Source organism: Dasypus novemcinctus, chromosome 23, assembly GCF_030445035.2.
Source record: "Dasypus novemcinctus isolate mDasNov1 chromosome 23, mDasNov1.1.hap2, whole genome shotgun sequence".
NCBI lineage: Eukaryota > Metazoa > Chordata > Mammalia > Cingulata > Dasypodidae > Dasypus > Dasypus novemcinctus.
In genome coordinates, this window is record NC_080695.1 from 2271708 (window position 1) to 2294857 (window position 23150).

The window sequence follows — 23150 nt, forward strand, 5'->3', positions numbered from 1 at the left end:
GCCCCGCGCGCGCCCGTGCCCGCCCCCGTGCCCCCGCCCCGCGCGCGCCCGTGCCCGCCCCCGCGCCCCGCGCGCCCCCGCCCCGCGCCTGCCCCTGTGCCCGCCAGGGGCGCGCGCCCCCGCGGGAGCCTGCGTGAGCCGGGCCGGGACCGCGCAGTCGGCCGGAGGCCCCAACCGCCTGGGGCTTTTCCTGCGGAAAGCGGCCTTTGACAGGCAGTGCCCTCATCAGACAGCGCTGCGTTGCAGCATGGCTTTTGGCACTGGACTCCGGTTTTTCTCTTTCCTGAGTCTAATTTCCCATTTATAGTATCGACAATTCGAGGGTAAAATTCTTGTAGAATTAAACAGGTAACAAATGCCTGGCTCGGAGCCTACGTTCATTTCAGTGCAGTGTGCGCTTATTGAGCGCCTATGATATACCCCAGTAATACTAGCTTACCTCTGTGACTCAGTCAGGTGGGGTCAGGCATCACTTTACTGCTCTTTAAAAAATTGTGGTAGAATTCAGATAATATAAAGTCTACCGTTTCACCCCTTTTAAAGGGTGCGGTTCAGTGCGATTTAGCACCCCTCAGTGTTGGGCACCGTCGCCTTCACCCAGTTCCAGAACAGTCGCCTCGCCCCAGAAGGAGCGCTGTCGGTGAGCCCGTCCCCGCCCGGCCCGGCGGCCGCTCAGGGGCCCTCCCGGGGGCTTGCCCGTCCCGGCTCTCCTCGCACACGGCATTACCCCGCTGCCCTCTTGTCTCTGGCCTGCTTGGCAAGCCGGTTTTCCAAGTGCACGCTGCTCCGTCGATCCCAGGTTCCTCCTGTGCCTGGACGTGCGTGGACCACCCCTGTAGCTTCCCCTGCTGGCGGGCGTCGGGCCTCGCCCCACATTTGTGAGGCCCTAACCTAACCACCCCCCTAACAGGAAAGCAAGGCAGGCTGTTCCCCTGCGTTCCTAACTCTGTCGGAGAGCACCACGAGCTGCGGAGGGGCCCAACAGCCTGCGCCCTAGGAGGAAGCGGTGTTTCCCACGGTCGGGGTGTGCCGGGGTCCCCTGTGCCGGCTGCCGGCCGCACCTGAGAGCACCCCCCCAGCCGTGCTGCTCTGGGCCCCGAGTCCACACCCCACTGCAGAGCCAGGAGCGGGGCAGGGCGGGCGCGCAGGCAGAAGGGATGTCTCCAGAGCATTACCTGCAATTCCTGCTGCTGCCCACTCCCAAGTGTGAATGCAGCTGGGGGGCTTTGAGGAGACCAGGGGAGTGGCACTCAGGCTACCGAGGGGTGTGGAACTTGGACGAGTTCCCCAGGTCTAGGCCGGTGCGGAAGTGTGTGTCCCTGTGCAGAGGTGTCGGTGGAAAACGAGGGCCTCCTTTCAACAGCCCCTGTGCACACACCAGGCCCAGGAAGGGAAGGCAGGAAGGAGCACGCGTCCACAGCAACACAGCCAGGCAGGGCTCCAGGGCACTCCCACAGGCAAAGGGACCCTCCTGCCCCCTTCCGGGCTGCAGAGGGTCTGGCCCCAGGCGAGGGGCTGTGGTCACCGCGCAGACCCGCCCCTGGCACACCGGCCGACACAGGAGCTGAGACGCACAGCAGGCTGCCGCCCATTCAGACTTTATTCAAAGACCAGGAGGCTCAGTGTGTGAAGGGGGGCTGGGGGCCATGGCCGGAGGGCGGGCGCCGGCTCCGAACCACTTGGACCAAATCTCGTCGCTCACACAGGTGAAGAACTTGTCCAAGGAGGCGTGGACGGCGGGGGTGAAGTCTTCCGGGTGGTGGCAGGCCAGGGTGACCAGCAGGCAGTGGTTCAAGTACTGCGGGGAGAGCGGCGTCAGCCCAGGGGCGGCCTCGGGCCGGGGCGGGGACCCTGCCCAGCTAGGAAACCCCACTGCGGGCTCGCTTGCCACCCCGGAGCCCGGCTGGCCCGTGGGCTCACCGTGAAGTTGACCTGGTGTATCTGCCTCTTCTCCACGTGCACGTCGCTTAGGTCGGACAGGGCACCGGGCAGGTCGTCCAGGTGGCCAGCAGCGAGGGTCAGGGCGTCGGCCACCTTCTTGCCGTGGGCCTTGACCTGGGCGGAGCCGGGGCTCAGGTCCATGTGGGAGAAGTAGGTCTTGGTGGCGGGGAAGCAGGCGAACATCCTGCGGGAGGAAGCGGACCCGGGGGTCTGGGCGCGGGGCAGGCGGGGTGGAGGGGCTGCTGGCGGGGCCGTTGGGGCCGGGCGGTGGCGCCTGCTCACCTCTCCAGGGCCTCGGCGCCGTACTCAGCGGCATGGTCGCCGATCTTCTGCCAGAAGGCCTTGATGTTGGTCTTGTCGGCGGCAGAGAGCACCATGGCGAGTTCTTCCTGAGTTCTGCGTCGGACACGAAGCGTGCGGGGCTGGGGTGCGGGGCGCCTTTATGCCTGGGGTGCGGGGGCACGCCCGGGTGGGCGGCGCTCATTGGCTGGCGCTGAGCCGGCTAGGGAGCTGAGGGTGCTGTGCTGCTGGGGCCTGGCCCGCAGGGGGCACCCCAATGCAAGGGCGGCCTCGCCCGACCCGGCCGCTTCTCCCAGCCGCGGCCTCCTATTGCCCCCTCCCCCTGGCGGGCCCCCTCCCCAGCTGGGGCATCCTCTCCCCGCGGTCCATGCCGGCCCTTCCACCTGTCTTGGCTGAGCGCACGGGGGCCGGAAGGCAGCAGGGCACTCTGCAGCCCGCCCTGACCCGTGCTGGCACCCGCTGGACATCTGTCAACTTGAGCAGAATAAATGACTAAGTGTGAAGGTGAGCCCGGGAAGGAAAAAGGCGCCCACCTCGACACTTAAGGACCCTGCGCCCAGGCCCAAGACCCTGCCGGCCCCCTCCCCATCTCCTTCAGCCTTGGTTCTCTGCCCCCATTTTCTCCATTTCACCAAGCCCAGGCAGGGAACAAATAGGCACAGAATTTGCAGGGGTGGGGAGGGGGCTTTAGGCTCTAGCTACAGCTCCGGGCCCCTACCCACAGCGGCAGGGCCCCTCCTTTTCACCATCCCCCCCGCCCACCGCGTGCACGCAGGGCTGACGCTCCTGCCGGCTGAGTGCGATGCACAGCTTCTCCCAGCTGCCCGCTGCAAGCCTGACTCGGGCTCAGCAAACAGCTGTCCAGTGGTGTGCAAAGAGATAGGCTGAACGGGCCTGAGCTCCCAGCCTTGCTGGGGAAGCACCGAGTCCCCGCATGCAGGGATACACAGTTGCCAACCTTGTTAGGCCCCGGGGTGGTTGTGGGGGGAGCAGCCCGGACTGGTCCGAGGGCCAGGCTGGCCTCCCTGAGGAGGCGACACCGACACATGAGTAAGCATGAGGTGGCGTGGGGGTGGCCGAGGGGCAGGCCCTGTGGCCGGAGAATGGAGGGGGAGACGGGGCCAGACCCTTCCGGGGTCCCCTGGGAGGGGCGCCCTCTGACTGGCGGGGCAGTGAGAAGGGCTGGAGGGCCAGCCGGTGCAGCCCCCTTGCTGGTGGAGAGTGGCCGTCTCTTGGGCTACTTGGTGGAGGGATAAATCACCAGAAGTTGATGGGGGAAGGAAAGCGAGAAGGCTGGGGCAGTGCCCTTTCCTGGGTGCCTGGAGGAAGAGCTTGCTCTGGGAAGGGGCTGGGAGGAATATCCCTCAGCCCGCTTGTCCACCCCGTTCCTCCTTCGAAGCTGTCACTCAAGAACTCCAGGGGCTTCTGAGCCGGGAGGGAGCGGGGTCCCGCTGAGCAGGAAGCAGCTCCAGGGTCGGCCTCAGCAGTGCTTCCTCAGCGCTGCCCCACGGCCTTAGGCTCTCAGCATCTCATCTGGCTACAGGGTGGGGGTGGAGGCTGAGTCCCATGCTGGACTGTGGCCCCTCTGCAGTGAGGAGAGCTGTGTGTGTGCAGGGACAGAGGACTCTCGCAAGAAAGTGGGGGCGTGAGAGCATGGGTGGCTTTTAGGGCTTTTTAATAATAAACTTGATTCTTTAAAGCAGTTTTCGGTTTATGAGAAAATTGCGCAGCAAGTAGAGAATTCCCGTATGCTACCCGACACACCCGGTTGCCCTGTTAGTAACATGCTGCATTCGCTGGTACACTTGTTGCCACTGATCCACCAGTACTGATACATTTTTAGTAACTAAACTTTTTAAATTAAACTTGTTCCTATGTTTAAATGGGTTGGAATCGCAGAGGGAGGGTTGAAGAGGGGGGCAACTCCCCAGGGGTTCAGAGAGGCCCCAGGTCATGAGGAGAGGGTGAGCAGGGCTTCGCCCCCCCCCACCCCGCAGGCGGCCTTGGGCGCGGGCTGGGCTGTCCGCGGCGCGCGCGCGTGAGATGCCCGCGGGGTGACGGGTTTCAGCCCCTCGGACAGGGGCCCTCGTGCGCGTGGCCTCACGCCCTCGTGGCAGGACAGAGGGAGAACCCAGCCTCGGGGGCAGGGACTGAGGGTGCCGAGCCGGGGAGGGGGCGCAGGACACAACGCACAGCGAGCCGTTGACGCGCGCCTGAGTGCAGGAACAGGCGACAAGGGCCTGCCTAGCGCCCTGGCCAGCTCGTCTCCCCTCCTTTCCCTGGACCCACCCCCGGGGGATATCGTGCCGAGGAAGGGTCGGTGGGACCCGCGACGCCCGCCTCACTGCACCTTCCCCCTCTGGTCGGAAGAGGGAGGGTCTCAGGGAAGTTGTCCCCTGCCCACCCGCCGTCCACACCAGGAGCAACCCGTGTAGATCTGACCGTAGGTTTCACTGTTCAGCTGCTCCTGTCAGGCTGTAGAGCAGGTGGCAACCCCGGAGCTCCTCAGCTCTCCCCGCCAGGGGAACCTGGCGACCCCAGGCCCTCCCCAGAGGGAGGGGGCAGCGTCCAGCCCCTGCTCCCTTCCGGGCTGCAGAGGGTCTGGCCCCAGGCGTGGGGCCGCGGTCACCGCGCAGACCCGCCCCTGGCACGCCGGCCGACACAGGAGCCGAGACGCACAGCAGGCTGCCGCCCATTCAGACTTTATTCAAAGACCAGGAGGCTCAGGTGTGCGGACGGGGGCTGGGGCCGCGGCCGGAGGGCGGGCGCCGGCTCAGCGGTACTTGGAGACGAGCACGGTGCTCACGCCGGCCATGAACTTGTCCATGGAGGCGTGGACGGCGGGGGTGAAGTCGTCCGGGAGGTGGCAGGCCAGGGTGACCAGCAGGTAGTGGCCCAGGAACTGCGGGGAGAGCGGCGTCAGCCCAGGGGCGGCCTTGGGCTTGGGCAGGGACCCTGCCCCGCGAGGAAGCCCCCCTGCGCACTGGCCGCCCCGGAGCCCCGCCGGCCCGCGGGCTCACCTTGAAGTTGACCGGGTCCACCCGCAGCTTGTGGGCGTGCAGGTCGCTCAGGGCGGACAGGACGCCGGGCAGGTCGTCCAGGTGGCCAGCGGCGACGGTCAGGGCTACGGCCACCTTCTTGCTGTGGTCCCAGACCTGGGCGGAGCCGTGGCTCAGGTCCATGTGGGAGAAGTAGGTCTTGGTGGAGGGGAAGGAGGCGAACATCCTGCGGGAGGAAGCGCGGTGAGGCGTGGGCGGGGGTCTGGGCGCGGGGCTGGTGGGGCCCGAGGGGCTGCTGGCGGGGCCGGGGGTCTGGGCGCAGGGCGGGCGGGGCCGATGGGCTGCTGGCGGGGCCGGGGGTCTGGGCGAGGGGTGGGCGGGCAGCGCCGAGGGGCTGCTGGCGGGGCCGGGGGCCTGGGTGCGGGGCGGATGGGAGGCGCCGAGGGGCTGCTGGCGGGGCCGGGGCCTGGGCACGGGGCAAGCGGGGCGGAGGGGCTGCTGGCGGGCCGGGGGCCTGGGCGCGGGGCGGGCAGCGCCGAGGAGCTGCTGACGGGGCTGGGGACCTGGGCGCGGGGTGGACGGGGCGGAGGGGCTGCTGGCGGGGCCGCTGGCGGGGCCGGGGCCTGGGCGCAGTGAAGGGGCTGCTGGCGGGGCCGGGGGCCTGGGTGCGGGGCGGATGGGAGGGGCCGAGGGGCTGCTGGCGGGGCCAGGGCCTGGGCGCGGGGCGGGCAGCACCGAGGGGCTGCTGGTGGGGCCGGGGCCTGGGCACAGAGCAGACGGGGCGGAGGGGCTGCTGGCGGGGCCGGGGCTTGGGCGTGGTGGAGGGGCTGCTGGCGGGCCGGGGCCTGGGCGCGGGGCGGGCAGCGCCGAGGGGCTGCTGGCGGGGCCGTTGGGGCCGGGCGGCGGCGCCTGCACACCTCTCCAGGGCCTCGGTGACATACACAGCGGCATTGCCGCCGACCTTCTGCCAGAAGGCCTTGACTTGGCTCTTGTCTGCGGGAGAGAGCACCATGGAGAGTTCTTCCTAAGTTCTGCGTCGGGACCCGAAGCGTGCGGGGCTGGGGCGCGGGGGCACGCCTGGGTGGGCGGCGCTCATTGGCTGGCGCTGAGCCGGCTGGGGAGGTGAGGGTGCTGTGCTGCTGGGGCCTGGCCCGCAGGGGGCACCCCACTGCAAGGGCGGCCTCGCCCGACCCGGCCGTTTCTCGCAGCCGCGGCCTCCTGCATGCCCCCTCCCCCTGGCGGGCCCCCTCCCCAGCTGGGGCATCCTCTCCCCGCGGTCCATGCCGGCCCTTCCACCTGTCTTGGCTGAGCGCACGGGGGCCGGAAGGCAGCAGGGCACTCTGCAGCCCGCCCTGACCAGTGCTGGCACCCACTGGACATCTGTCAACTTGAGCAGAATAAATGACTAAGTGGGAGGGTGAGCCCGGAAAGGAAAAAGGCGCCCACCTCGACACTTAAGGACTCTGCGCCCAGGCCCAAGACCCTGCCGGCCCCCTCCCCATCTCCTTCAGCCTCGGTTCTCTGCCCCCATTTTCTCCATTTCACCAAGCCCAGGCAGGGAACAAATAGGCACAGAATTTGCAGGGGTGGGGAGGGGGCTTTAGGCTCTAGCTACAGCTCCGGGCCCCTACCCACGGCGGCAGGGCCCCTCCTTTTCACCATCCCCCCCCGCCCACCGCGTGCACGCAGGGCTGACGCTCCCGCCAGCTGAGTGCGATGCACAGCTTCTCCCAGCTGCCCGCTGCAAGCCTGACTCGGGCTCAGCAAACAGCTGTCCAGTGGTGTGCAAAGAGATAGGCTGAACGGGCCTGAGCTCCCAGCCTTGCTGGGGAAGCACCGAGTCGCCCCATGCAGGGATACACAGTTGCCAACCTTGTTAGCCCCTGGGTGGTTGTCGGGGGAGCAGCCCGGACTGGTCCGAGGGCCAGGGTGGCCTCCCTGAGGAGGCGACACCGACACATGAGTAAGCATGAGGTGGCGTGGGGGTGGCCGAGGGGCAGGCCCTGTGGCCGGAGAATGGAGGGGGAGATGGGGCCAGACCCTTCCGGGGTCCCCTGGGAGGGGCGCCCTCTGACTGGTACTCTCTGTCGGAGAGCACCACGAGCTGCGGAGGGGCCAACAGCCTGCGCCCTAGGAGGAAGCGGTGTTTCCCACGGTAGGGGTGTGCCGGGGTCCCCTGTGCCGGCTGCCGGCCACACCTGAGAGCACCCCACAGCCGTGCTGCTCTGGGCCCCGAGTCCACACCCCACTGCGGAGCCAGGAGCAGAGCAGGGCGGGCGGGCAGGCAGAAGGGATGTCTCCAGAGCATTACCTGCAATTCCTGCTGCTGCCCACTCCCAAAAGTGAATGCAGCTGGGGGTTTCTGAGGAGACCAGGGAGTGGCACTCAGGCTACCGAGGGGTGTTGAACTTGGGTGGTTCCCCAGGTCTAGGCCGGTGCGGAAGTGTGTATCCCTGTGCAGAGGTGTCGGTGGAAAACGAGGGCCTCCTTTCAACAGCCCCTGTGTACACACCAGGCCCAGGAAGGGAAGGCAGGAAGGAGCACGCGTCCACAGCAACACAGCCAGGCAGGGCGCCAGGGCACTCCCACAGGCAAAGGGACCCTCCTGCCCCTTCCCGGCTGCAGAGGGTCTGCCCCAGGCGTGGGGCCGTGGTCACCGCGCAGACCCGCCCCTGGCACGCCGGCCGACACAGGAGCCGAGACGCACAGCAGGCTGCCGCCCATTCAGACTTTATTCAAAGACCAGGAGGCTCAGGTGTGCGGACGGGGGCTGGGGCCGCGGCCGGAGGGCGGGCGCCGGCTCAGCGGTACTTGGAGACGAGCACGGTGCTCACGCTCGCCATGAACTTGTCCATGGAGGCGTGGACGGCGGGGGTGAAGTCGTCCGGGAGGTGGCAGGCCAGGGTGACCAGCAGGCAGTGGCTCAGGAACTGCGGGGAGAGCGGCGTCAGCCCAGGGGCGGCCTCGGGCTGGGGCAGGGACCCTGCCCCGCGAGGAAGCCCCCCTGCGCACTGGCCGCCCCGGAGCCCCGCCGGCCCGCGGGCTCACCTTGAAGTTGACCGGGTCCACCCGCAGCTTGTGGGCGTGCAGGTCGCTCAGGGTGGACAGGGCGCCGGGCAGGTCGTCCAGGTGGCCGGCGGCGAGGGTCAGGGCGTCAGCCACCTTCTTGCCGTGGGCCTTGACGTGGGCGGAGCCGTGGCTCAGGTCCATGTGGGAGAAGTAGGTCTTGGTGGGGGGAAGGAGGCGAACATCCTGCGGGAGGAAGCGCGGTGAGGCGCGGGCGGGGATCTGGGAGCGGGGCTGGTGGGTGGCGCTGCTGGCGGGGCAGGGGGTTCTGGGTGAGGGGCGGGCGGGGCGGAGGGGCTGCTGGCGGGGCCAGGGCCTGGGCGCGGGGCCGTTGGGGCCGGGCGGCCGTGCCTGCTCACCTCTCCAGGGCCTCGGCGCCGAACTCAGCGGCATGGCCGCCGACCTTCCCCAGAAGGCCTTGACGTGGGCCTTGTCTGCAGCAGAGAGCACCATGGCGAGTTCTTCCTGAGTTCTGCGTCGGATCCGAAGACTGCCGGGCTGGGGCGCGGGGCGCCTTTATGCCTGGGGCCCCAGGGCACGCCCGGGTGGGCGGCGCTCATTGGCTGGCGCCGAGCCGGCTGGAGAAATAAGGGGGGCTGTGCTGCTGGGGCCTGGCCCGCAGGGGGCACCCCACTGCAAGGGCGGCCTCGCCCGACCCGGCCGCTTCTCCCAGCCGCGGCCTCCTGCATGTCCCTCCCCCTGGCGGGCCCCCTCCCCAGCTGGGGCAGCCTCTCCCCGCGGTCCATGCCGGCCCTTCCACCTGTCTTGGCTGAGCGCACGGGGGCCGGAAGGCAGCAGGGCACTCTGCAGCCCGCCCTGACCCGTGCTGGCACCCGCTGGACATCTGTCAACTTGAGCAGAATAAATGACTAAGTGTGAAGGTGAGCCCGGGAAGGAAAAAGGCGCCCACCTCGACACTTAAGGACCCTGCGCCCAGGCCCAAGACCCTGCCGGCCCCCTCCCCATCTCCTTCAGCCTCGGTTCTCTGCCCCCATTTTCTCCATTTCACCAAGCCCAGGCAGGGAACAAATAGGCACAGAATTTGCAGGGGTGGGGAGGGGGCTTTAGGCTCTAGCTACAGCTCCGGGCCCCTACCCACAGCGGCAGGGCCCCTCCTTTTCACCATCCCCCCCGCCCACCGCGTGCACGCAGGGCTGACGCTCCTGCCGGCTGAGTGCGATGCACAGCTTCTCCCAGCTGCCCGCTGCAAGCCTGACTCGGGCTCAGCAAACAGCTGTCCAGTGGTGTGCAAAGAGATAGGCTGAACGGGCCTGAGCTCCCAGCCTTGCTGGGGAAGCACCGAGTCCCCGCATGCAGGGATACACAGTTGCCAACCTTGTTAGGCCCCGGGGTGGTTGTGGGGGGAGCAGCCCGGACTGGTCCGAGGGCCAGGCTGGCCTCCCTGAGGAGGCGACACCGACACATGAGTAAGCATGAGGTGGCGTGGGGGTGGCCGAGGGGCAGGCCCTGTGGCCGGAGAATGGAGGGGGAGACGGGGCCAGACCCTTCCGGGGTCCCCTGGGAGGGGCGCCCTCTGACTGGCGGGGCAGTGAGAAGGGCTGGAGGGCCAGCCGGTGCAGCCCCCTTGCTGGTGGAGAGTGGCCGTCTCTTGGGCTACTTGGTGGAGGGATAAATCACCAGAAGTTGATGGGGGAAGGAAAGCGAGAAGGCTGGGGCAGTGCCCTTTCCTGGGTGCCTGGAGGAAGAGCTTGCTCTGGGAAGGGGCTGGGAGGAATATCCCTCAGCCCGCTTGTCCACCCCGTTCCTCCTTCGAAGCTGTCACTCAAGAACTCCAGGGGCTTCTGAGCCGGGAGGGAGCGGGGTCCCGCTGAGCAGGAAGCAGCTCCAGGGTCGGCCTCAGCAGTGCTTCCTCAGCGCTGCCCCACGGCCTTAGGCTCTCAGCATCTCATCTGGCTACAGGGTGGGGGTGGAGGCTGAGTCCCATGCTGGACTGTGGCCCCTCTGCAGTGAGGAGAGCTGTGTGTGTGCAGGGACAGAGGACTCTCGCAAGAAAGTGGGGGCGTGAGAGCATGGGTGGCTTTTAGGGCTTTTTAATAATAAACTTGATTCTTTAAAGCAGTTTTCGGTTTATGAGAAAATTGCGCAGCAAGTAGAGAATTCCGTATGCTACCCGACACACCCGGTTGCCCTGTTAGTAACATGCTGCTTTCGCTGGTACACTTGTTGCCACTGATCCACCAATACTGATACATTTTTAGTAACTAAACTTTTTAAATTAAAACTTGTTTCTATGTTTAAATGGGTTGGAATTGCAGAGGGAGGGTTGAAGAGGGGGGCAACTCCCCAGGGGTTCAGAGAGGCCCCAGGTCATGAGGAGAGGGTGAGCAGGGCTTCGCCCCCCCCCACCCCGCAGGCGGCCTTGGGCGCGGGCTGGGCTGTCCGCGGCGCGGGCGCGCGTTCGCGAGATGCCCGCGGGGTGACGGGTTTCAGCCCCTCGGACAGGGGCCCTCGTGCGCGTGGCCTCACGCCCTCGTGGCAGGACAGAGGGAGAACCCAGCCTCGGGGGCAGGGACTGAGGGTGCCGAGCCGGGGAGGGGGCGCAGGACACAACGCACAGCGAGCCGTTGACGCGCGCCTGAGTGCAGGAACAGGCGACAAGGGCCTGCCTAGCGCCCTGGCCAGCTCGTCTCCCCTCCTTTCCCTGGACCCACCCCCGGGGGATATCGTGCCGAGGAAGGGTCGGTGGGACCCGCGACGCCCGCCTCACTGCACCTTCCCCCTCTGGTCGGAAGAGGGAGGGTCTCAGGGAAGTTGTCCCCTGCCCACCCACCGTCCACACCAGGAGCAACCCGTGTAGATCTGAACCGTATAGGTTTCACTGTTCAGCTGCTCCTGTCAGGCTGTAGAGCAGGTGGCAACCCCGGAGCTCCTCAGCTCTCCCCGCCAGGGGAACCTGGCGACCCCAGGCCCTCCCCAGAGGGAGGGGGCAGCGTCCAGCCCCTGCTCCCTTCCGGGCTGCAGAGGGTCTGGCCCCAGGCGTGGGGCCGTGGTCACCGCGCAGACCCGCCCCTGGCACGCCGGCCGACACAGGAGCCGAGACGCACAGCAGGCTGCCGCCCATTCAGACTTTATTCAAAGACCAGGAGGCTCAGTGTGCAGAGGGGGGCTGGGGCCGCGGCCGGAGGGCGGGCGCCGGCTCAGCGGTACTTGGAGACGAGCACGGTGCTCACGCCGGCCATGAACTTGTCCATGGAGGCGTGGACGGCGGGGGTGAAGTCGTCCGGGAGGTGGCAGGCCAGGGTGACCAGCAGGCAGTGGCTCAGGAACTGCGGGGAGAGCGGCGTCAGCCCAGGGGCGGCCTCGGGCTGGGGCAGGGACCCTGCCCCGCGAGGAAGCCCCCCTGCGCACTGGCCGCCCCGGAGCCCCGCCGGCCCGCGGGCTCACCTTGAAGTTGACCGGGTCCACCCGCAGCTTGTGCGCGTGCAGGTCGCTCAGGGTGGACAGGGCGCCGGGCAGGTCGTCCAGGTGGCCCACAGCGAGGGTCAGGGCGTCGGCCACCTTCTTGCCGTGGGCCTTGACGTGGGCGGAGCCGTGGCTCAGGTCCATGTGGGAGAAGTAGGTCTTGGTGGGGGGGAAGGAGGCGAACATCCTGCGGGAGGAAGCGCGGTGAGGCGCGGGGCTGGCGGGCGGCGCTGCTGGCGGGGCCGGGGGCCTGGGCGCGGGGCGGGCGGGGCGGAGGGGCTGCTGGCGGGGCCGGGGCCTGGGCGCGGGGCGGGCGGGGCGGAGGGGCTGCTGGCGGGGCCGGGGCCTGGGCGCGGGGCGGGCAGCGCCGAGGGGCTGCTGGCGGGGCCGGGGCCTGGGCGCGGGGCGGGCAGCGCCGAGGGGCTGCTGGCGGGGCCGTTGGGGCCGGGCAGCGGCGCCTGCTCACCTCTCCAGGGCCTCGGCGCCGAACTCAGCGGCATGGCCGCCGACCTTCCCCCAGAAGGCCTTGACGTGGGTCTTGTCTGCAGCAGAGAGCACCATGGCGAGTTCTTCCTGAGTTCTGCGTCGGGACCCGAAGCGTGCGGGGCTGGGGCGCAGAGCGCCTTTATGCCTGGGGCGCGGGGCCACGCCCGGACGGGCGGCGCTCATTGGCTGGCGCGGAGCCCGAAGGTTTCGGAGCGGGAAGGCCAGCGGGGAGGGGGCGGCCCGCCTCGCAGTTTCGCGCTTTCCCTTTGGTCGTGGAGGGGGCTCAGGCTCTTCCAAACTGCAACAGAAGCTGCGTTCTCTCCTAACCTTGCCCGGAACCGAGAGCCCAGCCGTGAACTCTCCACGCAGACCACCCCGCTGTGAGAGACCAGGGGCGCCCATCCCCCTGGGCCCCGCGCCCTAGTGGGCTCGCTCCCGCGGCGCGCAGGTTAACGGGTGCGCGCGCCGCTGGGCCCTCTGGCTGAGCGGCGGGCAGCCCGGCCTCCCGCACAGGGTTCGGTTCTGGACACTGGCCAGCGGGACGGCGGGGCGGGGCTCACCCGACAGACCCAGGACTGTAGCCCGGCCGCCGTTATCTTCCGGGCGTGGAAAGCTCCCGGGACCCCCGGTTCCCCACCCCCAAGGCTGGGATCGCGCCCCAAGATTGCTCCTTTCACCTCCACCTCTGGCTCACCCAGGGGGGACCGCGCAGGGCGGAGCCTGGGGACTTCCGGAGCCCACGCGCCACCAGCCTCGTGATCCGGGTGGCCCTGGGGTCGGGGGGCTCGGAGGGTCCAAGGACTGCCCAGCACCACGGAGCTCGTCGGTGCCAGCCTGGCTCGACGCCTGTTGTCGGCCAAGTGCGCCCCTGAAGCCCCCACCCCAACGACGCCATTGGGAGGAAGAGGTTGACCTGCCCGGGGCAGGCGTCCAGAGGGAGGAGGCGGGAGGGGGCGGCCGCGAGGGCCGGGGAGCCCTTGACCTCAGGTGCCTTGGGGCTTCGGGGCTCGCGGGCCTGCCGCGTGGATCTGAGATCCGCCTGCAGCTCGCGGCGCGAGGTGGGGCTGGGGGGCGAATGGAGGGGGAGGGAGTGAACGCAGACGTGCCTGTGCCGCCGAGGAGCTCCCCGACCCCCTGGCCGACGGGGACGAATTGTTGTGTTCAAAATCTGCCTGGACATTTACGAGTTCCAAGAGGCAGTCTGCCCGGGCCCAGGGCTCGGCCCCGCCACAGTGACGTCACCCACGCCCACTCCGCAAAAGACCACGCACACGCAGGGTCCTGAGTTCGAGGCCTCTTTTATTAACGTGCGCAGACCCAGGCCCGAGCGGCGCGGGCTTAGCGGTGGCTCTCGGTCAGCGCCACGGCCACGGCCGTCGGGAACTTCTCCCACGCCGCCTGATCTCCACGGTGAACTCGCCCTGCAGGTGGGAGGCCAGCACCACCTGGAAGCAGTGGATCAGCATCTGCGGGCGCAGGGCGCGTCAGGGAGTCTGCCGGCCGCCCCCGGCCGCCCCCGACCGCCCCCGGCCGCCCCCGACCCCCCGCGCCGCGCGCCTCCCCGACCGTGGCCAACCGGGAAGTTGGCGGGGTCCACGCGCAGCACGCGCGCGTGCAGGTGGGCGAGCGGGCGCAGCACGGCGCGCAGGCTGTCCAGGTGCTGCACGGCCACGCCCACCGCCCTGAGCATGCGCTGTCCTTGGCGCAGCAGCTGCGCCTCGTCGGGGCAGACACCCAGGTGCGGGAAGTAGGCCTTGGTGCTGGGGTACGCTGCGAAGAGCCTGCGGGAGCAGGTCGGGGAGCTGCGGGCGCGCGCGCGGGTGCGCCGGCGTCTTCCCCGCCCGGCTCGCCCCTGGCTGGGGCTGAGCCCCTCCGGGCCCTGCGCCCCACTGGGCAGTCTCCGTCCCCCTCGGGAACCCGGAAGCTCCGCCCCCTGCCCACCTGAGCATCAGCTCCGCCCCGAAAGGCGCCTCGTGGCCCGCGATCAGGTCCCACACCTGCGCGATCTGGGCGCGCTCCTGGGCGCTGAGCGTGCCCGGCGGCCGTGGTGTGCGCGCGCCGCCCGCCGCCCCGCCCCTGATCGGCCTGAGTGCCCCGCGCGCGCGACGCGGGACCCTCGGGGGTCCGGGCGCGTGGGCGCCTGCGCCGCGGGACTCGACGCCGGCCCCGGCGGCCCCCACGTGCGTGGCGCCTCCGGGGAGGCGGGGCGGGGAGCTGGACGGCGTCGGGGCGCCCGCACTGCAGGCTCCGGGACACGTTCTCCCTCCCGCCCACACGCGCGGAGCGAAGCGACCGTAGGGCGCTGGGGACCCGGAGAGGAGGAGCGCACACCTGTGGGCGGGCCCGGGGCTGCGACTCTGAGGTCCGCAGGGGCAGCCACCGCCCCAAAGCTGTCCCTGGATCAGTCTCCAGGCTGGGGGGCCGCCCGGGGAACCGTGATCTTGCCAAGCCCGTCGGCCCACCCCTCACCTCCCGACCTCCCTCCCCAACACTGAGGCCGCAGGACCGCGCGCTCCTCGTGGTCAAGGCTTTATTGCAGGCTCGGGGGAGGGGTCCTGGGGAGGGCTTCGGGGAGGGGAGGGGAGGGGAGGGGCCCGCCGGGCGGGGGCGGGGCGGGCGCGGGGTCTCGGCGGCTCATCGGTACTTCTCGGTCAGCACGGAGGACACGATGGACATGAACTTGTCCCAGGCGGCGTGCGCCTCGGCCGTGAAGTCGGCGGGGAAGCGCGCGGCCACGGTCACCAGCAGGCAGTGGGACAGGAGCTGGGGGAGGGCAGGGGCTGTCAGCGCGGGCGGGCGCGGCCGGGGGGCGCCCGGGGGCCCGCGCCCACCTTGAAGTTGACGGGGTCCACGCGCAGCACGTAGGCGTGCAGCTCGCTCAGCCGGGCCAGGGCGCCCGCCACGTCGTCCACGCTGCCCGCCGCCTCGCCCACGGCGGCCGCCACCTTGGAGCCGTGCGCCCGCAGCTGCGCCGAGCCCGCGCGCAGCTCGAAGTGCGGGAAGTAGGTCTTGGTCTGCGGGTGGCTGGCGAAGAGCCTGCGGCCAGGGAGAGCCGCTCAGGGCGGCCGCGCGGAGGAGGGGGCCGAGGCCGCGGGCCCCCACCGTCCCTGCTGCCCCGCAGCCCTCGCTCCCCCTTCCCTCCTTCCTTCCTTCCCTCGTTCCTTTGTTCAGCAGGGCTTCGTGGCCCCGGGTGCTGGCCCTGAGCCCGCGGGAGAGACACTGGCCCTCTGCCCCGTCCTGCCTCCTGCCCACCACTCCTCCTCGCTGACCCCCCACTGACCCCCCACTGACCTCACTGACCCCCACTGACCCTCGCTGACCCCCTCACTGACCCCCCATTGACCCCCCACTGTCCCCCTCGCTGACCCCCCACTGACCTCCTCACTGACCCCCCACTGACCCCCTCACTGACCCCTCACTGACCCCCCACTGATCCCCCTCTGGCCCCCCACTGCCCCCTCGCTGACCCCCGTCCCTCCCGGCCTCACCGCTCCAGGGCCTCGGTGCCGATGGCGTCGGCCTGCGCGGCGATCTTGCCCCACATGGACACGATGATGGTCCTCTCGGCCTTGGTCAGCGACATGGCGGCAGGGCGGCGGTGCTGGAGCTGCTGCGCGCTCGGCTTGCCTGGGCAGTCCTGGCGCCGGGTCACTTATATGGAGCGGCCGGGCCGAGGCCAGTGGTCAGGAGCGGGGAGGGGGCTCCCAGGCGGGGTCCCTTATCAGACCAGCGAGGACAGGCGGTCAGGGCCGGGAGGCAGGGTGGGGGCCGGGGGCCGGGGGGCAGGTGGGGGCTATCGCGCCAGGGGCCGGGGGCCGGGGCCTGGGGGGTGGTGGCCACAGCCTGCCCGGTGTCCAGGAGATAGGGGCCCGGCGCGTGACCATGTGTCAGCACCGCCCAGAGACTGCCCTGCTTGGCCTTGCGGTGGACAAGAGCAGCCCCCCGCCCGGGCGCGCCACCCTCCCTCCTCTCTTCATTAACCTGCACTTCGTTAGCGCCTTTCACAGGTGGGCCCAGCAGCCAAAGCGCGTGGCACGGCCGTGGGCTGCGGTGACAGACTTGGCTTGAGACCCACGTCCCCTCCTCGCCTGCAGGAGGTCTCCCCGCAGCTTAGGGGGAAGGGTCCTCGGAGCTGGTGCGGGTCGAGGTGGGCCCCGGCCCCTGCAGCCGGGGGTCCTCAGCCGCGGGGCCAGGGATCACAGCGGCCCAGGCGCCGCCCGCTGGCCCCAGGCCCCCCCCCCAACCACTCATCCCTCTTTATCCTCAGGACACTTCTCCACACCGCACCCCCATGATGCGGCCAGTCCACCAGTGTGCTTTGTTTTTATGCATGCCTTTAATTTCAATAAAGTACAGCCTGATTTTTGAATAAATTGTAAGCGCATCTTTTTTGAAATACGGAATTCTTTTAAAGAAGGGAAAAGCCAGCGTGCCACGCTAATGCTGTTTTAAAGCTGTTCTGTGTATGTGCCTGGAGGAAAAGCCGCCTCGGGCTCTGGCGGGTGGCTGGTGGCCAGGGCTGCAGGCCAGGCCTGTGGCGTTGGGGGCTCCACCTCCAGCGCCCGTCACCAAAGCCGGAACGTGGGTGCCGGGTGTGGACCACCGCAGCCTTGCCCCCGGCTTCCCGGGCCTGAGCCAGGGTTGGGGGTGTTGTGGCTTGGGAAGCTTCCAGACCAATCTGGGAGACCCCCAGAACCAGGGACTGAGAACGGAGAGCCAGCCCCGCCCGGCCCAGGTGTCCCCAGGTGTCCCCCAGGTGTCCCCAGGTGTCCCCAGGTGCTCTGAGCCCCGAGGTCGGAGTGCACCCGCTCCTCCCCAGTCCCAGCGTCGGCTCCACAAGTTTCACTTGTCCGCGGTCCCTTAGCAGGCATGTAGTGGCCCCTACTTGTTTTTTTAACAATCAATACCTTTTACTCTAATCATAGTGTTGGGCATTGATCGCCACAAAAAATTTTAGAGCAATTTTTATTACTCCAAAAAGAAAAACTCCACACCCCTTAGCAGTCACCTCTCAATCGCTCTGTCCTACCCCAGCCCTGCGTGACCGCTAATCTAGTTCCATCTTTATAAATGGATTTATATTTACATTTTATAAAAATGGAAGCAAACAATATAGAGAACTTTCTGTTTGATTTCTTCCACTTATCATAATGGGGTTTTTTTTCTTTTTGATATTAACATTTTTAGTAGTATTTGTTCAGCTTCAAAGAGAAATGGTCTTATATGTATGCAAATTTACCCATATTCTTCTTTCACGTGTGGTTTCCCTATGTCAGACAGTCCTATGTTAACATTTTTTAAAAAGATTTATTTATTTCCGCCCCACCCCCCCACCCCGGTTGTCTGTTCTCTGTGTCTATTTGCTGCGTGTTCTTAGTCCGCTTCTGTTGTTGTCAGTGGCACGGGAATCTGTGTTTCTTTTTGTTGTGTCATCTTGTTGCGTCAGCTCTCCGTGTGTGCGGCACCATTCCTGGGCAGGCTGCACTTTCTTTTGCGCTGGGCGGCTCTCCTTATGGGGTGCACTCCTTGCGTGTGGAGCTCCCCAACACAGGGGACACCCCTGCTTGGCTCAGTATTCCTTGCGCGCATCAGCACTGCACATGGGCCAGCTCCACACGGGTCAAGGAGGCCCGGGGTTTGAACCGTGGACCTCCCATGTGGTAGGCGGACGTCCTAACCACTGGGCCAAGTCTGCTTCCCCATGTTAACATTTTTTACCTCTCCTTTTAGTAATATACATGACCTTAGATTTTCTCTTTAAGCCACTTTATACCCACATAAAAGTACTGCTTGTAAAACATACGTTATACTTTCATCTTTTCTATTTATTTCCAAAGATTAACACGCATCCTTTTTACCAATTCTGCACAAGTTAACTCCCAATATTCCATTCTCTAACCTCATTCTATTTCCTGGTGACCCATATTCAAGTTTAGTTACTCCATGAGTTTACAGGATATATTTATTTCATAATAACACAGTCTACAGTATTTGTCCTTTTGTGTCTGGCTTGCTTCACTCAACCTAATGTCCTCCAGTTTCATCCATGTTGTCATATGCTCACTACTTCATTTCTTCTTACAGCTGCATAATATCATAATATTCCATTGGTGTGAATACACAGCAGTTTGTTTATCCATTCATCTGTTGATGGACACCTGGTTTGTTTCCAAGTTTTAATTATGAATAACATGGGAAGGAGATGTGGCTCGAGCACTGAGCTCCCACCTACCATGTGGGAGGTCCCTGGTTTGGTTGCTGGTGCCTCCTAAAGAAGGCAGCGAGCTGGTGCCGTGGGCAGGTGTGGAAAGCGGACGTAACGAGACATGCAAGAAGAAAGTCGTAAAGAGAGACACAGCAGGGAGCAGAGGTGGCTCAAATGACTAGGCACCTCCCCTCCCACATCGGAGTTCCCGGGTCGGTTCCCAGGGCCTCCTAAAGAAATCAGGAAGACGAACAGACACGGAAAGTGCAAGCAGTGAGGGGGTAGGGAGAAATAAATAAAACAAACCTTTTTTAAAAAAAGTGTGTATAACGCCTCTGTGGACACTGCTGGGCAGACGTCTGTTCATGTCACTGCTCTTAGTCCTCCTGGGTATGTACCTAGCAGTGGTACTACCGGGTCACGTGGCCAAGTCTGTATTCCACCTCTTTAGGTCCTTCACAGTGGCCGTACCTTTCTGCATCCCACCAACAGTGATAAGTGTCCCTGGCTCTCCACATCCTCTCCAACACTTGTAGTTTTCTGTCTTTTTAATAGTGGCATTCTAATAGGTATGAAATTATATCTCACTGTAGGTTTGATTTGCATTTTCCTAATTGCTAGTAATGTTAAACATTTTTTCATTTGTATTTCTTCTTTGGACAAATGTCTATCCAAGTCTTTCACCCATTTTTTAATAGGGTTGTCTTTATTGTTGAGTTGTAGCATCGCTTTATATATCATGGATATTAAACCGTTATCAGATATGTGATTTTCAAATATTTTCTCCCATTGAGTCACCCTTTTGTCAAAGACCTTTGAGGTGCAAAAGTGTTTAATTTTGAGGAGTTCCCGTTTATCTATTTTTTTCTTTTGTTGTTTGTGCTTTGGGTGTGAGATCCAAGAAACCACTACCTACTGTAAGATCTTGAAGATGTTTCCCTGCATTTTCTTCTAGTAGTTTTATGGTCCTGGCTTTTATATTTAGGTCTTTCATCCATTTTGAGTTGATTCTTATATAGGTGTGAGATAGGAATCCTCTTTCCTTCTTTTGGTTATGGTAAGCCAGTTCTCCCAGTTTCATTTATTGAAGAGACTGTTTGGTCCCATTAATGTGGACTTGGTAGGTTTGTCAAAAATCAGTTGGCTGTACAAAAGATGGAAACAATCCAAGTGTCCATAAACCAATGAATGGATAAGCAAAATGTGGTATATACGTACAATGGAATACTATGCTACAGTAAGAAGAAATGAAATTGGGACACATGATAACATGGATGAGTCTTGAAGACATTATGCTAAGTGAGGTAATCCAGACACAAAAGGACAAATACTTCATGGTCTCATTAATATGAACTAAATACAAAGAATAAATGCGTGGAGGTAGAATCGAGAGTGTAGACTCGAGAGAGAGGAGGGCTGAGATGGACTACTAACTCTTTATGTATGTACAAGTTTCAATTAACTTTAAAAGTGTGGAAATGGATGTAGTCAATGGTAGCACATTACAGAGAGTAGCAGCTGGTTTATAAATGGGAATGTGGCTGGAAAGGGTTGTATAGGGATGTAAATGTCAATTGAAAGAAAGCTAGAGAATAATCTAGGAACTGAACAGCACAGTAAACCCAGAGGTGGATGAAAAGTGTGGTTGATGGTACAGTTACAAGAGTGTCCCTTGTGAGCTAGAGCAGATGTATGTCACTATTACAAAGTTGTGGGAATGTGGAGAAGCATGGGAAAAATACAGCTGGAGCGACCTATGGACTGTGATTAACAGCAACACTGTAATATTCATGCATCTATGCCAAAGAAGTACTGTGTTAATAATGGGGCAGTATGGAAAAAGTGTGCCAAATGTACACTCTGGACCATGGTTGGTGGCAAAAGTCTGATGATATTATCTCATAATCTGTAACAAATGTTCCACCACGATGTGGTGTGTTGATAGAGGAGTGTTGTATGGGAATTCTACACATGTGCATGATTGTTTTGTAAGTTCCCAGCCTCTGTAATAAAAATATGTTTAAAAAATAATAATAGGGTGGGTTGGGGGGGAAAATACCAAATGTAAGATATGGACTATAGTTTGTAGTAAGATTTTGATGATTTTTTTTCATAATTTGTAACGTCTCACAACAATGCAAGGCGTTGGTTGTGGGCTGATGTATGGAACCCCTGTATTATGTTATGCATGTTTGTTTTGTAAGTTTATAACTTTTACTATACACTTTTATTTATGTATGTTCATGTGTGAATGATATACTTCAATAAAATTTAAAAATAAAAAATTAAATTAAATTTTAAAAATCTGTCAGCCTTAGAGGTGAAGGTTTATTTCTGGACTCTCAGTTCTAGTCCACTGAGCATTGTGTTGACTTTTATGCCAACACTATGCTGTTTTGAATACTATAGCTTTGTAATATGTTTCAAGGTCAGGCAGTGAAATTCCTCCCATGTGCTCTTCTTTTTTAGAAAGCTTTTGTCTCCCTTCCAAATAGATTTTGTAATTGCTTTTTCCAATTCTGTAAAGTAGACTGTTGGAATTTTGATTGGTATTGCATCAAATCTATAAATCAGTTTTGGTAGGATGACATCTCCAGCATATTTAGTCTTCCAATCCATGGACTCAGGAGTGTCTTTCCATTGGTTTAGCTCTTCTCTGATTTCTCTTAGCATTGTTTTCTAGTTTTCCGAATACAGATCCTGTACTTCTTTGGTTAAATTGCTTCCTAGGTATTTGAGTCTTTTTGTTGCTATTGTAGATGGAATTTCCCCCCTAATTTCCTCCTCAGATTGTTCAATATTAGTGTACAGAAGCAGTACTGACTTTTGCACATTGATTTTGTAGCTCTAGTAGCTTTGTGGTAGACATTTCAGAATTTCCAAAATATAGGATCATGTCATCTTTGAATAGTGAGAAGTTTCACTTCCTTTTTCTATTTGGCTGCCTTTTATTTATTTTTTCTTGTCCACTTGCTCTAGCTAGAGCACCTAACACAATATTGAATGACAGTGGAGTGGCACCTACTTTTATTTATTTTTTCTTGTCCACTTGCTCTAGCTAGAGCACCTAACACAATATTGAATGACAGTGGAGTGGCACCTACTTTTATTTATTTTTTCTTGTCCACTTGCTCTAGCTAGAGCACCTAACACAATATTGAATGACAGTGGAGTGGCACCTACTTTTATTTATTTTTTCTTGTCCACTTGCTCTAGCTAGAGCACCTAACACAATATTGAATGACAGTGGAGTGGCACCTACTTTTATTTATTTTTTCTTGTCCACTTGCTCTAGCTAGAGCACCTAACACAATATTGAATGACAGTGGAGTGGCACCTACTTTTATTTGCTATTGGGGGTGACCATTTTTCCACATGATTGCAAGAATTTGTTAGTTTTATGTAGAATTTTATTGTTCGTTTTCATTGACCACTGGTCAAATGATTCATGGCGTATTTCTGTAATTTTTTAGATGTATGTGTGTATATATTATGCACATCTATACATGAACACATATATCCTTAGACATACACACACGTATACACACCCACAGACACAGACACAGACACACAGACATAGACGTACGTAAATACACACCTCCACGAGCATGCGCATGGTTTTTATGATGTTTTTGGTGTTTTCTTTGTTTCAGCTGAATTTCCTGGAAAGGGTGGCTGCTCAGCGAGGCAGCCTGGTGGGCTCAGCGAGGCAGCCTGTGGGCCGGCCTGGTGAGCGGCGGACTCCTGTCCGCCTGGGAGCCGCTGGCCCTTCCCAGTGGTCGGCTCAACCCTGCAGCTACGCAGCTTCCCGTTTTTGACAGAACTCTCCGTTCTTTTTCCTGTTATAAACAACTCCACGGTGACTATCGCTGTTTAAAACCTGTGCTTTGGATTGTGCCACTAGGACAGATTTCCGGACGTGGAGCGGCTGGGTCAGAGGGCGCTGACTTCTTTAGTTTTCTGAAACACGACCAGTGACGATGTGAGAAGATGGGACGGACCCACAGCTCCGGGTTGGCCGGGGTGCGCGCGGCCCTGCGGCCACCCCTTCCCGGGCCCGGCGGCGCGAAGCTCGCGTTCCACCTGGGGTTGGGGCCGCTGGCCTTTCTTCCTTTTCTGTACTTGTCTTTTGCCCATTTTCCTACTGGGGTCACATTTATAAGCTCTTTTCATGTAGGAGTTCTGAGGCTTTGTTGCATTTTGGACAAGTGTCATCGCAGGTTATTGTCGCCCCTTATTTTTTCCAGCAGAATCTGTCCCTAGAAGTCTTTGGGGGTACCCCGTGGGAGCCTCAGAGCCCCTTATCCTGGAAATCCACCCATGGCCTTGCAGGAAGGGGCAGCTGGGACCTTGAACTTCAGAGGTGGGCTCCCCCCGGGCGCGTTCTGAGCAGCTCTCCTCCCCCGCCCAGCCTCGAGCCCCTCCTCTGCCCAGGGCGGGCCGCCTGGCGCCCCCTGCCCCCGAGCTCCCCTCCCCTGCCCCCGCCCCGACTGCCCTGGCCCACAGCTGGGCCCCCCGCGTGTCTCCAGGCGCCCCTAAGAGTGAGCCCCCAGCCTGCGCCAGGCAGTGGCGGCCACCCAGACCCCTGCTCGCCCTCACCCCACTGCTTCCTCCCTGCAGAGGGCGGGCCAGGCCCCTCCGGCCGCTCCCCTCCCACCCCCCGTGGCTGAAATCACCGTCCTCACCCCACCACCCCTGCCCCACTTTTCCTTTTTTCCACGGGAAATTCG

At 62.5% G+C, this 23150-nt stretch overlaps 5 protein-coding genes and 1 pseudogene across 5 annotated transcripts; all 6 read right to left on the reverse strand.

Annotated features, from left to right (window-relative positions):
- Positions 1–1588: 1588 nt before the first annotated feature.
- LOC131275440 (hemoglobin subunit alpha-like) lies at positions 1589–2340 on the reverse strand. The gene is made up of 3 exons (XM_058285622.1): positions 2224–2340; positions 1921–2125; positions 1589–1798 (listed from the first exon to the last, which is right to left on the reverse strand). Exons 1-3 carry the CDS (start codon positions 2316–2318, stop codon positions 1604–1606), a joined length of 495 nt encoding a protein of 164 aa, XP_058141605.1. The 5' UTR covers positions 2319–2340; the 3' UTR covers positions 1589–1603.
- Positions 2341–4927: 2587 nt separating this feature from the next.
- Positions 4928–6252, reverse strand: LOC101447428 (hemoglobin subunit alpha-like). The gene is made up of 3 exons (XM_058285623.1): positions 6158–6252; positions 5262–5466; positions 4928–5143 (listed from the first exon to the last, which is right to left on the reverse strand). The coding sequence occupies exons 1-3, from the start codon at positions 6250–6252 to the stop codon at positions 5015–5017; spliced, it is 429 nt and encodes a 142-aa protein (XP_058141606.1). The 3' UTR covers positions 4928–5014.
- A 1702-nt stretch (positions 6253–7954) lies between these two features.
- LOC101428871 (hemoglobin subunit alpha-like) lies at positions 7955–8774 on the reverse strand (annotated as a pseudogene).
- Positions 8775–11378: 2604 nt separating this feature from the next.
- LOC101428132 (hemoglobin subunit alpha) lies at positions 11379–12349 on the reverse strand. Its single transcript, XM_004473996.4, has 3 exons — positions 12196–12349; positions 11712–11916; positions 11379–11593 (listed from the first exon to the last, which is right to left on the reverse strand). The coding sequence occupies exons 1-3, from the start codon at positions 12288–12290 to the stop codon at positions 11465–11467; spliced, it is 429 nt and encodes a 142-aa protein (XP_004474053.3). The 5' UTR covers positions 12291–12349; the 3' UTR covers positions 11379–11464.
- Positions 12350–13497: 1148 nt separating this feature from the next.
- Positions 13498–14284, reverse strand: HBM (hemoglobin subunit mu; the record flags this gene model as incomplete). The annotated part of the gene is given in 4 exon segments (XM_058286740.2): positions 13498–13618; positions 13621–13681; positions 13792–13996; positions 14157–14284. Coding segments are annotated over 4 exon segments (459 nt in total), but the record flags the coding sequence as incomplete, so codon positions are not given.
- A 451-nt stretch (positions 14285–14735) lies between these two features.
- On the reverse strand, positions 14736–15956 carry LOC131275441 (hemoglobin subunit zeta). The gene is made up of 3 exons (XM_058285624.2): positions 15704–15956; positions 15047–15251; positions 14736–14978 (listed from the first exon to the last, which is right to left on the reverse strand). The coding sequence occupies exons 1-3, from the start codon at positions 15796–15798 to the stop codon at positions 14850–14852; spliced, it is 429 nt and encodes a 142-aa protein (XP_058141607.1). The 5' UTR covers positions 15799–15956; the 3' UTR covers positions 14736–14849.
- Between the last annotated feature and the right edge of the window lie 7194 nt (positions 15957–23150).

Excerpts from the sequence above, each read along its gene's own strand:
- LOC101447428 (XM_058285623.1), bottom strand. The coding sequence starts at position 6,252 with ATGGTGCTCTCTCCCGCAGACAAGAGCCAAGTCAAGGCCTTCTGGCAG. Across the intron at positions 5,467-6,157 it reads GTCACCGAGGCCCTGGAGAG|GATGTTCGCCTCCTTCCCCT; the intron begins GTGTGCAGGCGC and ends TTCCTCCCGCAG. Across the intron at positions 5,144-5,261 it reads TGGACCCGGTCAACTTCAAG|TTCCTGGGCCACTACCTGCT; the intron begins GTGAGCCCGCGG and ends CTCTCCCCGCAG.
- LOC131275440 (XM_058285622.1), bottom strand. The coding sequence starts at position 2,318 with ATGGTGCTCTCTGCCGCCGACAAGACCAACATCAAGGCCTTCTGGCAG. Across the intron at positions 2,126-2,223 it reads GGCGCCGAGGCCCTGGAGAG|GATGTTCGCCTGCTTCCCCG; the intron begins GTGAGCAGGCGC and ends TTCCTCCCGCAG. Across the intron at positions 1,799-1,920 it reads TACACCAGGTCAACTTCACG|TACTTGAACCACTGCCTGCT; the intron begins GTGAGCCCACGG and ends CTCTCCCCGCAG.
- LOC131275441 (XM_058285624.2), bottom strand. The coding sequence starts at position 15,798 with ATGTCGCTGACCAAGGCCGAGAGGACCATCATCGTGTCCATGTGGGGC. Across the intron at positions 15,252-15,703 it reads GGCACCGAGGCCCTGGAGCG|GCTCTTCGCCAGCCACCCGC; the intron begins GTGAGGCCGGGA and ends CCCTGGCCGCAG. Across the intron at positions 14,979-15,046 it reads TGGACCCCGTCAACTTCAAG|CTCCTGTCCCACTGCCTGCT; the intron begins GTGGGCGCGGGC and ends GCCCTCCCCCAG.
- LOC101428132 (XM_004473996.4), bottom strand. The coding sequence starts at position 12,290 with ATGGTGCTCTCTGCTGCAGACAAGACCCACGTCAAGGCCTTCTGGGGG. Across the intron at positions 11,917-12,195 it reads GGCGCCGAGGCCCTGGAGAG|GATGTTCGCCTCCTTCCCCC; the intron begins GTGAGCAGGCGC and ends TTCCTCCCGCAG. Across the intron at positions 11,594-11,711 it reads TGGACCCGGTCAACTTCAAG|TTCCTGAGCCACTGCCTGCT; the intron begins GTGAGCCCGCGG and ends CTCTCCCCGCAG.